This window comes from Chiloscyllium plagiosum, chromosome 2 (genome assembly GCF_004010195.1).
Source record: "Chiloscyllium plagiosum isolate BGI_BamShark_2017 chromosome 2, ASM401019v2, whole genome shotgun sequence".
Classification (NCBI taxonomy): Eukaryota; Metazoa; Chordata; class Chondrichthyes; order Orectolobiformes; family Hemiscylliidae; genus Chiloscyllium; species Chiloscyllium plagiosum.
Window position 1 is genome coordinate 52,282,447 of NC_057711.1, and position 12,078 is coordinate 52,294,524.

Consider the following 12,078-nt stretch of genomic DNA (forward strand, 5'->3'; position numbering starts at 1 on the left):
AAGTTCTTTATATAGTAATCACTTACCTTCCCGACCGGCTTTGCGCTCCGCCTGAACTTCCGCCCAGCTCCCGCCGCTCTCTGTTGCGAAAAGGAGTCTGCATCAACTGTGTCCACCTTTCCTCATGGCTGCCAGTCTGACATTGCTGGATTGAACGTACAGCTTTCTTAATGATATGTCAATTTAGGAGGTCACTTCCCAGAGTGCTATGTTGGCAGGGATATCGCCAACATGCACAGACTTCAGACACGCCAATGGGCCTGACATTGTGATCACAATGCCTGTCGGGAAAAACCAACCTCATTTATCACCACTCGTGAACAATAAATTTACGCCTTGCTCTCATTAATATTTGTAAACTATATGGATTATAGTGGCTGATTGAAAGGACAAAAACATTTAATTCCTTGCACTGAGTTATTCTTTATTGGAGTTATTTCTCATTTATCTTGGAGATATTAGTAATGAGTTAGACATGAGTTTGTGTGTTGATGGTAGGTGTTGGTGGGAGTCCAGTGTAATTATGGTCCTTTGTTCATTATTTTATGATGGTGGAAGCTAGAGCCGTTTGTAGCTGCATTCTGTAGTTTGGTTGCATCAGTCCACAAATCCACACACCTGTAACTTTACACCTTTCAACATTTTTGTGGGCGGCACGGTGGCAAGCACTGCTGCCTCATAGCGTCAGAGACCCAGATTCAATTCCCGCTTCAGGTGACTGACTGTGTGGAGTTTGCACTCTCCCCGTGCCTGCGTGGGTTTCCTCCGGGTGCTCCGGTTTCCTCCTACAGTCCAAAAATATGCAGGTTAGGTGAATTGGCCATGCTAAATTGCCCGTATTGCTAGGCGAAGGGGTGGATGTGGAGGAATGGGTCTGGGTGGGTGGCGGGTCGATGTGGACTTGTTGGGCCGAAGGGCCTGTTTCCACACTGGAAGTAAACTAATCTAATCTAATTTGTAAATGACACTTCTTCAGCAACACACATCATTACAATTCTTGATAAGACTCCAAAAATAGAAGTCAGTTTTCAAATGCCAAGGGTTAATGGCATTTCATTTAAGTCTATATTGTTTATTCCCCACTTGGAATTCGAATAGACGGCTGTTGATGAATGAGCAGTTGGTTCATTCTCGGTCTTGGTTAACACCAGTCTCATTGGGCTGCTCAGATTCTGTTTTTAATCCTCTTTGAGAGTTACCTCATATCAATTCAGAGCATTCACTGACACCTTTTCTTTTCTGGCACTTCCTTTTTTGTTTTGAAAATATACAGCCATATCTTTTTCAGTTCTCTGCCTAAAGGCAGGTCCACTCCAACTTGGCTAGGACAAGGAGGTAGGTACCAGATCTACACCAGCTGGAAAAAGGAATCAACTTCCAGATGGAACCACTGATCTGAACCACACTACACTGCATTGCCCCCATCTCCCTGCTTCCCAAGGAATCCAAGTTGCTCTTGCAGTAAGCATCTCACAATTTAGAGCAATGGATAATAATGGTAGACCTTTCAAGTTTCTTTCTATCACTTGGATTATCAGGAAGCTCTCCTGCGTTTGCTACCTGCCACTGGCATATTTGTAAGGATTTAGGTAGATAATGAGCAAACCTTCCTTAGCCATCAGATCCTGGAGAGGAACTTATACCTGGGATTCTGGGATACAGGGGTACTCTCCATTGCACATGCTACATACACTTGAGTTTAACCTCACTATAAAGTACTTTATCTCACATTTCTAACTGAAATACATTTGTAGCCAAGAACATCACCTATCTAAAGTGATTAAATTCAGAGAAAGAATACCACTCTGAGGTTGTGCCTTTATTTTTATAAAAGCAGCTTAGAGTATGAAGTATGCTAGAAGGTATTTCTTGCAAATGCAATTTGTTCAAGCTAATCTTGCTCAGAGGAAATTATTTTAAAAATTGTTGGGTTAATTTGCAGTTCTGATGATGCTACGGTTCCTTTATCTTTATTCAAGATACAAAAGAATCATTTGTTTCATCTGAACCATTAGTTCTGAATGAGTTCACATTCTTTTCTGTCTCTATCTCTCTTAAGGTGCATCTATCTATGCTCATAGAGCAGTATTGGTAGCTCGCTGTGAGGTAATGGCAGCAATGTTTAGTGGATACTATGCTGAAACAACAGCATGTCAGATTCCTATTCAAGGTGTTTCCAAAGAAACCTTTCTCTCTTTCTTGGAGTATCTGTACACTGATACCTGCTGCACAGGTAAGGAATCAATTCTGCAGAGGTGGGGAAAGTGTACTTATATAAAAAGAAATTTTAATAAAGATCTTGCAGATCAGCTGTCTAAAAATGTGATAGACTGAGTTCCTGCATGTTACTAATGTAATGTAAACTCGATCAACTTTGGGCAGTACAAAGACACTGAAAAAAGGCTAAGAGCCTTCCAGGTTCAAACCACCCTACTTCTCAGTTACAACAACAACAACAACAATTTTAATTCTGTAAAAAGCTTGTCAGTGATCTCAATTGTCCTAACAGCAAGTCAGTGTTACCTAGGAAAATTTCATAACTTATTTCTTTTCTGGTAATCAATGATACTTTATGATTTCGAAATGCCGGTGTTGGACTGGGGTGGACAAAGTTAAAAATCACACAATGCCAGGTTATAGTTCAACAGGTTTATTTGGAAGCACTAGCTTTCGGAGTGCTGCTCCTTCATCAAGTGGTTGTGGCTTTATGTAGTGAGAGCAACATTTCCACAGGACTGCTTGGAGACCAGGGATTATTTAAGAGTCACAAGTTCACAAACTCACATCTTCAACTTTGGATTGCTTGAGTCCAGAGATTTTCTGACACCCACTTCAATAGAAAATGCACCATCAGAGCCAGTTTTCACCATGGGCTAGTGAGAATGGGATCTCGAGAAGGAGATCAGTAATGGGGGATGGTGGCACTGTGTGCAGAAACAGGCTGGTTAAAGGCACATTTCAGTTCTTCAAGACATTGCTGCAGCTGTTTGCTTATGTATTAGGGCCTCTAGGCTCACCTTCATATACATTTACATCCTCAATTCCCATATCACCTCCATACCAACTCATACCACCACCAAACCAACTCATGTCACCAACAACCAAGGGCATCACTAAGAGCACAAACCACAGTATAGTCTTGCTACCCACAAACTTCTCCTGTACTAGCAAAAATGGGGACACAGAACAGAAATCTTAGAATCAAATCATATCCATTATTTTAAAGTGCATCTGCTTGGATATAGTTGGAGGCGTCAAAATCAATGCATAGAGGCAAGGGCCTCTATTTCCATGCTTCTGTCAATGCAGAAAGGATCAAACAAAGTAGGCACAAGCAGCATTGACAGTACTCCTGGCTGTATTCATGTTGCAAGGTGAAAGAATAGGCCTGAGGCTGGAAAGGATATGAGGCAGAAATCCCATCCATCTCTATGCAACAGTCTAAAGTGAGACCTTTCAGAATTTTCACTTCCATAATCCAGCCAAATGCGAAGATGCAGGAGACGGGACAGAAGCTCAGGAACCTTTTGAAAGACAGGTTTGACCATCTTTAGGGGCGTAAAGGTAGCAAGGAGGCAGGTGGTCATGGAGACAGGTTTGGACAAGAAGGCAAAGTGGCAGTGGGTCAGCTCCATAGGCTGCAGTCCCAGATAATGGTCTACTTGACAAGCCAGGTGTCAGATTGAAACCTGACTTGATAGATTGTATTTTGTTTTATGTTTGGGTTTAATGAGGTGATCTTTCTCTGAAACACAAACATGCAATTCTGCAGATTCAGTTTTAACAATAAAACAAGGGTTTATCACTCAAAACAAATGAAGAATAAAATAGAATAAACCAATTTTTTTATATAAAGCACAAGTTTAAAAATGTCAAATCGCATGATTAAATACAATCTCATTTATTCTGACAACACTCCTTTCCAGTATTCACAAAAGGACGGAATTCCCTTCTCTATCACATCTTTAGGGTTTAACTTAACAGGCTTTTTATTTCTGGTCCTGACAATCTGATAGTCTCTTCCTTGAGTCTTCATAAAACTGAGTCTGAGATTTCTCAGCTTCAAGTAAGCCCTTCAAGTTTTAGCCAACCATTTCTGGGCTAGAATTTTCAAACAAACTCTTTATACTTGGGAGTTTCTTAACTGGTTCATAACTGTTTCTTAACAAGTCTAAACTATCTCCTTCTTTGGACGCAATTGTCACACAGTGCAGCTGCAACCAAGGCTCCCATAAACCTGACCAACCCAAAAACAGCTTTCTTCAAGCTATGGGTATATCCCTTAAGACAAAAAAATCCATTCTGGAACCTTCTGACTGAAGACTGTTTGTTTAGTTTGGCTGTTTGTAAAAACTCTCTCAATGAAAACAATATCCCATTACTCTCCAGGAAGACTTTACTCATGCAATATTTTAAAAGAATAACCACTGATGCAAAAACAATTAGAAAGTTAATCATGACACCCCTTCATACTTACACACAGACTAAATCACTCAGACTACTAATTCAAATTCCAAACTCAAACTTTAATTTTAAATATATATATATATATATGTATATTTATATATGTATATTTATAAAAATAAGTAAATCACACAGCTTACATCACACACACAGAAATTTGAACAGGCGTCAACTTTGACGGGATGTACCTTAAGGGCCTAGGAAGTTTATGTGCTGAGAACTGAGGCTTATGCCTGTTTGCTGGAACTCACAAGTGATCATCACAACTCATCAGAGATGTGGCAGCTAAGTCAGGTCATTTAGCAAATTTGCCATCTGTCACAAAGTGGGCTTTTCATCCAGAAAACCTCACTTTCTAGCAGCTTTGTGACAGATGCCAGATTACAACATTGGAAATAGTTCTATCTCCCAATTTCTGCTTCAGTTATGAAAATCCAGACCATAGAGACTTCAGCGCAGAAGGCGGCCATTTGGCCAGTAAATCCATGCTGGCTGAATGAGTCCCAATCAGTCCCATTTAGCGAGTCCCATTTGCTGACTCTTATCACTATAGCCCTGGAAGCTTACTTCCTTAAGGGCCACCCTCACTTTCCTTTTGAAAACATTCATCGCACCCCTTTCCACTATCCTCATGCATGTCAAATTCTCATATGTAAAAACGTTTATACTTCTACATGCTCCCCCCATCACTTGTTCAAGACCGTATACCTGTATCTATATCCCTGAGTCCTTACATCAACAGGGGACAGTTGTTTTCTTTGCCTATTCTACCTAAGCCTGTCATAATCCTGAATATAACAATCCAATTTCTATTCAATATCCTTTGCTCTAAAGAGAGCAACACCAGCTTCATGGTGATGGGAGCAGGAACAGTCTACCAAGCAGCGAGGCAAAAGTGAGGACTGCAGATGCTGGAAAACCAGAGCTTAGATCAGAGTGGGCTGGAAAAGCACAGCAGGTCAGGCAGCATCCGAGGAGCAGGAAAATCGCGTTTCGGGCAAAAGCCCTTCATCAGGAAGAGCTATGAGGCAGCGAGAGCAGGCAGCCCAGAGCAGTGGCTGGGTGAGGTTGAGCCCTTGTGAGGTATGAGAGCCTGGCATGGCCAGGTGCTTATGGATTGTGGTGTTGAACTGTTAACTGTTTCTTTGTTTTTCGACTTTTTTGTAGCAAGGACTGTAATGTTTAATTTTTTTTAACTTTTTGTTTCACTATTTTGTACCAAGCAACTTTTGAACTTAAGATGGTGCCATAAGTGGCGACTTATAAACTTTACACTGCACTCATGTGAGTACATGTGACAAACCTAATTCATTTCAATTATATTTGTAGCTGAAGTCCCTCATCTCTGGAAACCCTTTAGTTAAATCTCTCCAGCATTGTCTCATGGACCTTCACTTATATTATTGGACTCGGCCTAACTAGAAATTATAAAGGATAAGCATAACTTCCAATATTTTTCACTCAATACCCCCTCTAGTCATAGACCCCAATTCCATATGTTTTGCCTATGTATTTCTCTGCCCTCTCACTTCCAAAGATCTAAACATGTAAATTCCTCTGTTCTTCCACTCCTGCAATTTTTTTTTTAGAATTGTGCCAGTGAAACTGCATTATGTCTTGGCAGAAGAATATCAGCAGAATATGTTATCTGTAGTAAATTTCATCCACCACTTGCTTATCCATTCTGCTGGCCTATCTATGTCCTGCTTCATTTGATTGATAACATCCTCACTGCCTGCCACACATCCATTTTTGGTATAATGGCAAATTTCAAAATGTTACTCTGAATTCCAATATTCAAGTCATTTGTATTTGTCAAAATAAAGCAATGGTCCTAGCTCTGATCTTTGGGAAACTCCCTGTCTATTGGCTGGTTGAAGAACGACCAGCATGGCTCATTCCTTTCAGTCTGCAAGCCAACTTGTTATGCAAATTGACACTGACTCTCCTATTCCATGGTAACCAGTTTTATTAACAAGCCTTATACGTGCAAGCATTCTCATTGATACAGGTAAAGTTGCCATAGCCATGTCACACAACAGGACTGCTCTGTCATCAAACAGAGATTTTAAGTCAGAGAATGGCTTAAGGATCACCACATCTCAGAGAAGGGGAGAGGTTGAGAAGGAGAATTCTTCATGGTAATCTCACTGATACAAAGCACTAATCAAACGATATAGTCTTACCTGCAGCTCTAAACACGTATTATCCTATTCATCCCCAACAGGACCCATTTCAACCCTTACTACCTGCTTATTATTACATACTGGTATGAGTTGGTTTGGGTTTCTCATTTAACTGCTATGCGATTCTAATATACTTGGTTTGCCTTTTGTAAATTTTTCTTTACTTCCCCTCTCAACCTATTGTGTGGTACTTAGCCTGGTTCTTGCTTGAAAAAAAAATCAGCTGACTTGAGTCATACACTCTCTTCTTTGCCTTCCAAAATATTCTGCCTCTATTTTGACATCCAGAACCTTGGCTTTGCTTCCCTTCTTCAAATATTCCAGATGACCTTACATTGGAAATTTCAGGAAAGACCCCATATAGCAAATGGGGCTATGCTCCTGGCCATAAGACCTCATGAAGACCTCGTGTGGGCCTTACTTGGGGTCTGTGCTGGCAACCTGGAACTGGCATCACTGTGTGCTCTCTAGTGAAGGGAAGCATTTGCATGGACTTGTTAAGGTGTGGGTAGGCTGGGGCTGTTTTCCCAAATATTCAGACTTTTACTCTGTCTCAAAAAGTCTCCCAAGGACAATTATTAGCAACTTGCAGAATATATGATGTGAATGTAATTATTAGAATTGCAGATTTGTGCATTTTCAATGTTAAAAAGAGACTTTTATATCAAAAATATTATTGAAGGTGAGCAAAGTGGCACTAATTTGTTTCAAATCAACATCCTTTCTTCGGTGACTTTTATTTTTGACGAAGGGCATAGAATTAGTTTGTGAGAAAAATGTCATGAAATCAATTAATACACAAAGGAATTCTCACTCTATTTTTGGAATTTTAATGATTTCTAAACTTAGATATTAAGAGAGACAAATTGTAAAACCAGTTTTGCATTTATTTCTGTGACTTAGTAACTGACCCTTAATTAACATTGTCAAAGAACTATGCTTGATAAAAGTACCAAGAGAATGAAGAATATCTTGAACGATATCATTTTAATACTGTGATTATTTGGAACAAAATGTTAATTTGTCTAAACTTCTGTTTTCTAGCCAGCATTCTGCAAGCCATGGCTCTGTTAATATGTGCTGAAATGTATCAAATACACAGACTGCAGCAGATATGCGAATCATACATTGTCACACAGTTACAGAGCATGCCCAGTAGACAACTTGTATCGACCAACCTTAACATTGTAAACTTATATAGCAAAGCCAAGGTAAGCCAATACTCATAAAATTGAAATACTTCTCCACCATTTATAGCGCATTATAGACCATTTAAAAATTAAATGTTGAAGTCATTCTTCAAAAATATGATTTGATCTCACAGAAACCTATGACTTTTGCCAGCTTGATTAAAGCAGTACATCCATTGGTTCCAAAGAAAGTCATATTGGACTTGAAATGTCAACTGTTTCTTTCTTCACAGATACTGCCAAACCTGCTGAGTTTCTCCAGCTCTTTGTTCTTGTTTCAGATTTCCAGCATCCACAGCATGTTGCTTTCTGCTTTGCTTCTTCAGTTAGACAATAGGCAAAATAGTTAGAAAATGTGTTCTGAACTGTGTTTCAAAATAAGCCAAGTATTTATAATGAGGCTGGTGATGACATATAAGATAGTATCATGATATCAAATTATAATATGGTGTATTTTTGATTCAAAAGTAATTTTAATGCTGATGACCTTAAATGTCCATTAATTTACTTTAAACAACATAAATTGGGAATTTGGTGCTGACAGAATTTACCAGGCAATTTAGAATAAAGGGGTAGAAATTGGACAGGGATACAAAACAGACAATATTGCACACGTAGCTCAAAGTTCCTTATTGCTTCACTGGTTTTGGCTTTGATTTACCCAATTGGGATCCTTTAAATTAGCCTTCCACTAGTTAAATCTGTTCATGGGATTTAGACATCAATGGCTACTCCAGCATTTATTACCCATTCCTAATTACTCTGTGGAAAGTGGTGGTGATGGTGAGCCTCGCTATGGTTGTGGGGGTGGGGTGGGTGGAAGTTGGGGGCGGGGCAGGGAGTGTGGATGTTGTCAAGAAGGGATCTCCAGCTTTTGTCCCAATGACCCAGGAACAGTGGTATACTTCCAGGTTAGGGCAGTACACTAATGATTTTGACAGTTATTCCGTACAAATATTAAAACAGAAAGCAACTCTGATCAGAGCATTGCCCTGAGAAAGAAATGTAGCAAATGGCTGTTTTGCTGTATTGAACCAGAACAATGCATACTTGTGTAGCTTTCAGTATGCACAAGTGTATTACACTGCGTCTGACTGACAATTATTAAAAAATTAATCAGTGGAATTCTTCACAAACTCAGCATTTCTCGGTAAATGTTGTCTAATTTCAAGATCTCATCAAAAACAAACTATCCCCAATTTATTTATAATCACATTTTCAACGTCTCAACTATTGGGCTTTTGGCCCTCTGCTCACCAAACATTCCTGATATAACCACGATGGGCTGAATAGCTTCATTCTGTGATGTAACAATTCTACGATTCTATGAACATTTCTGCAACTACTGATTTAGCAAGTAACACTCTTGGCTCCAGCTTTAATGCTGTAGTCCCCAGGAAAACGCACTAATTTTCATTCATTAATTTCCCTATGGACTAAAGGGAACAACGATAAGGGCAGAGACCATGAACATGAGTGAATATTGTAGACAATTAGTTTAGCCTTCACCAGCAGATTTGACTGGATCACAAACATTCATGATGTCTTGCTTCCACCATCTAAAACTGCACGATTCCAGGGTCATCCTAGAGTACAAAGATAATGCCTTGGGTTTTTTCTGTACTGCAGCCAGTCTTCATGAACTCCTACCCCCTCCACCCTACCTCAAGAATCACAAGGAGTTTGTCAATTTGTGTGTCTCAGAGAGGAATCTGATCAACTGCCTCTGTTGTATCCTCTTTCATTAGCCCATGGGATCAAATTCCCTTTAAACGTCCCTCTTGCAAGCAGTGAACTCATCTTTCTCTAATTCTGCTCCTCATGCCAGCTGAGTTTATCTTCTGTAGGAAATTAATTTTGTACTCCTTTAACCCTATTTCCACTAAACAACTGACCACCCCACTTCCCCTCCTGGTCCTCAGGGTTTGCTGATTTTGTTAACAGTTCACATTCTCAATTTAATCTGCTGACATCACCCTTCTGCTCAGAAATCTGAGCTTGACCCCATTGTTTTTGGTAAATCACTTTTATGTCCTATCATCTTCAAGATCCTTGATCATGTTACCATCTGCCAAATGCATCTTTCTCAGGATTCTATATTTGAATGTCTCCAATCTATATTCCGCCCCTCCGCACTATTACAGCTCTTATCAAGTTTGCAAATTATATCCTATAGTCCAACTGGATTGGACTGCTGTCACCAGAATCCTTCCATTCTTCAAACTAGTATTCGGAGTTCCACTTGTAATCCTTTTCTTATGTCCCCAGCCTCTCTGACTCTGATGGTCTGCCTAAGGATGTATCCACAAGTCACAGAACCACTAAAAATCATTCCAGACTGATCTGTCAAAATTTCACACTGACTCTGTCCCTGTTGACAACTCAAGACTGTTGATGTCGTGTACATTTTAATCTGGAATACTTTATTTTCAGTTCCACAATGCGACAAGATTGTCTACTTGGTTACTGCATTTCATTGCCAGCAACTACCTCATCTTCAGCCAAAAGCTAGAGTTTCAAGACCTTTCTGGTAAGGTGTTATTTGTACTATTTTAAACTCTCAGGAATAATACAGGTTACTTCACTGAATTAATATTTACTAGTGATAATGCTTTTTTAAAGAAAAAACATGTATCAAAAATCAAAGGAAACTTGCATAAACCTAAATTAAAATCCAGCCTCAGAGCTGAATGTTTTATTTATATGTACAGTAGTGTAGTTAGAGGTAAATAATTTTACAAAGCTTGGGATTTGCCCTCTCCTGTAAGGTAGCTCAACATTTCCTTTGGCTCAGTGCAGCTGCTAATCATGGTCATAGCTAGTGCTCACCACAATCTCCATCCATTACTGTCAAACTTTCCCTCCCACAATGGGGTGATTTTGCTGCCACTTCCTGCAACAGCCACTTCATTTAATAGCCCTGTCAGTTAATTTCCTTTTTACTAGAATTTGATGTGATTTGGTCCTGCCTGTCACACAAGAATGGTAAAATATGATGTTGTTACGGACCAGACTCCCTCAAAATATATTAAGACAGCCTAGACCTTACCTTTTAAAATAAGAAAAAGTTAAGTGTAAGGTGTTACACATTCCAGATGCAATTTGATTGGTCAAACTACTAGATTTGAAGCAAAACACACTTTATTTATATACTTTCGTTAAAATACAACCAAAGAAAGAGTAAAGAAAACTACCTGAGCACTAACTCTATTAGAAAATTTAACAGAATGATAATTATTTAGCTGCTAAACAGTAACTGGTCCAATAAAGTCCCATAAACACACACTTGGTAAAAGACAAATTCAGAACGCAGATAGTCTCACATGCAACTGTAGCAATCCAGGAAGAAAAACATCCCGAGGACTCAGTGTAATGGGGAGAGATGTACTACAGCAACAGACCCAGCCAAAACTGGTCCTGTAAAGCTAAGAAACTAAAAACCTTGGTTCTTTGGGAGCTTGACCACATCATTCAGGCTGTTTCTATTGTTCCAACGTTTTAAAAAAAAACCAAGTCCTCAGAAGCTGTTTACTTTATTGGCTTTCCAAATAACTAGCTCAGAACCTCATTCTTAGAACCCCTCTTAAAACAAGAATTACAAGGACAAAATAACCTCTTAAAGTCATGGTACTGTCACAATGTTGTGAATAAAGTAGCTCATACCTGACCAAGTCAGTTTTTGATTGAGACAGAGCGCAGCATTATATTTCACAGGTATTGCAATGTGAAGAACCAGGAAGACATGCATATTAAAAGTGAACAGCCATGCAAAACGTTAACAAAGGAAAACAAGACCCTAACTCAATTCTCTTTTTTATAATATAACATTTATTTGCAAAAGTGCTGTTTTATTATTTTTAAAGAGCTCAGACCCTCAAGAGCCTATGGGTGACAACAGATTATCAGCAACAGTAGATACAAACCAGAAAGAGGAAGAATTAAGGACAGATAGGATGGAGTGCTCAGTAAATAGGGTGAATATCAGAAACAGGAGAGGGATTCAAAAAGATGATCAAATGATTTTCCATTAGCTGAAGAAAGAGAATACCCCACTGAAGGCTTGTCCCAGCCACAATCACACAGGAATAGAAAAGTTTCAGCTAAAATGTTTTAGCCCATATTTCTAGGGTTTCTGCCTATCTTTGTTTAAGGTCAGGAGAAGTGTACCTCCTCAAAAGCAATTCCACTCATGAGATACCATGTGCTGATTTGAACTTCGGTGAAAATATAGTGTGTGT

At 39.3% G+C, this 12,078-nt stretch overlaps 1 protein-coding gene across 1 annotated transcript in view; it reads left to right on the forward strand.

The window, feature by feature from the left end:
- The window catches only part of rhobtb3 (Rho related BTB domain containing 3), a 133,741-nt gene that overhangs the window by 121,086 nt on the left and 577 nt on the right, over positions 1 to 12,078 (forward strand). Inside the window, exons 9-11 of the mRNA XM_043709644.1 lie at positions 2,060 to 2,233; positions 7,695 to 7,861; positions 10,274 to 10,370. Coding sequence (XP_043565579.1) covers positions 2,060 to 2,233; positions 7,695 to 7,861; positions 10,274 to 10,370 — 438 coding nt within the window. The remainder of the gene's footprint in view (positions 1 to 2,059; positions 2,234 to 7,694; positions 7,862 to 10,273; positions 10,371 to 12,078) is intronic.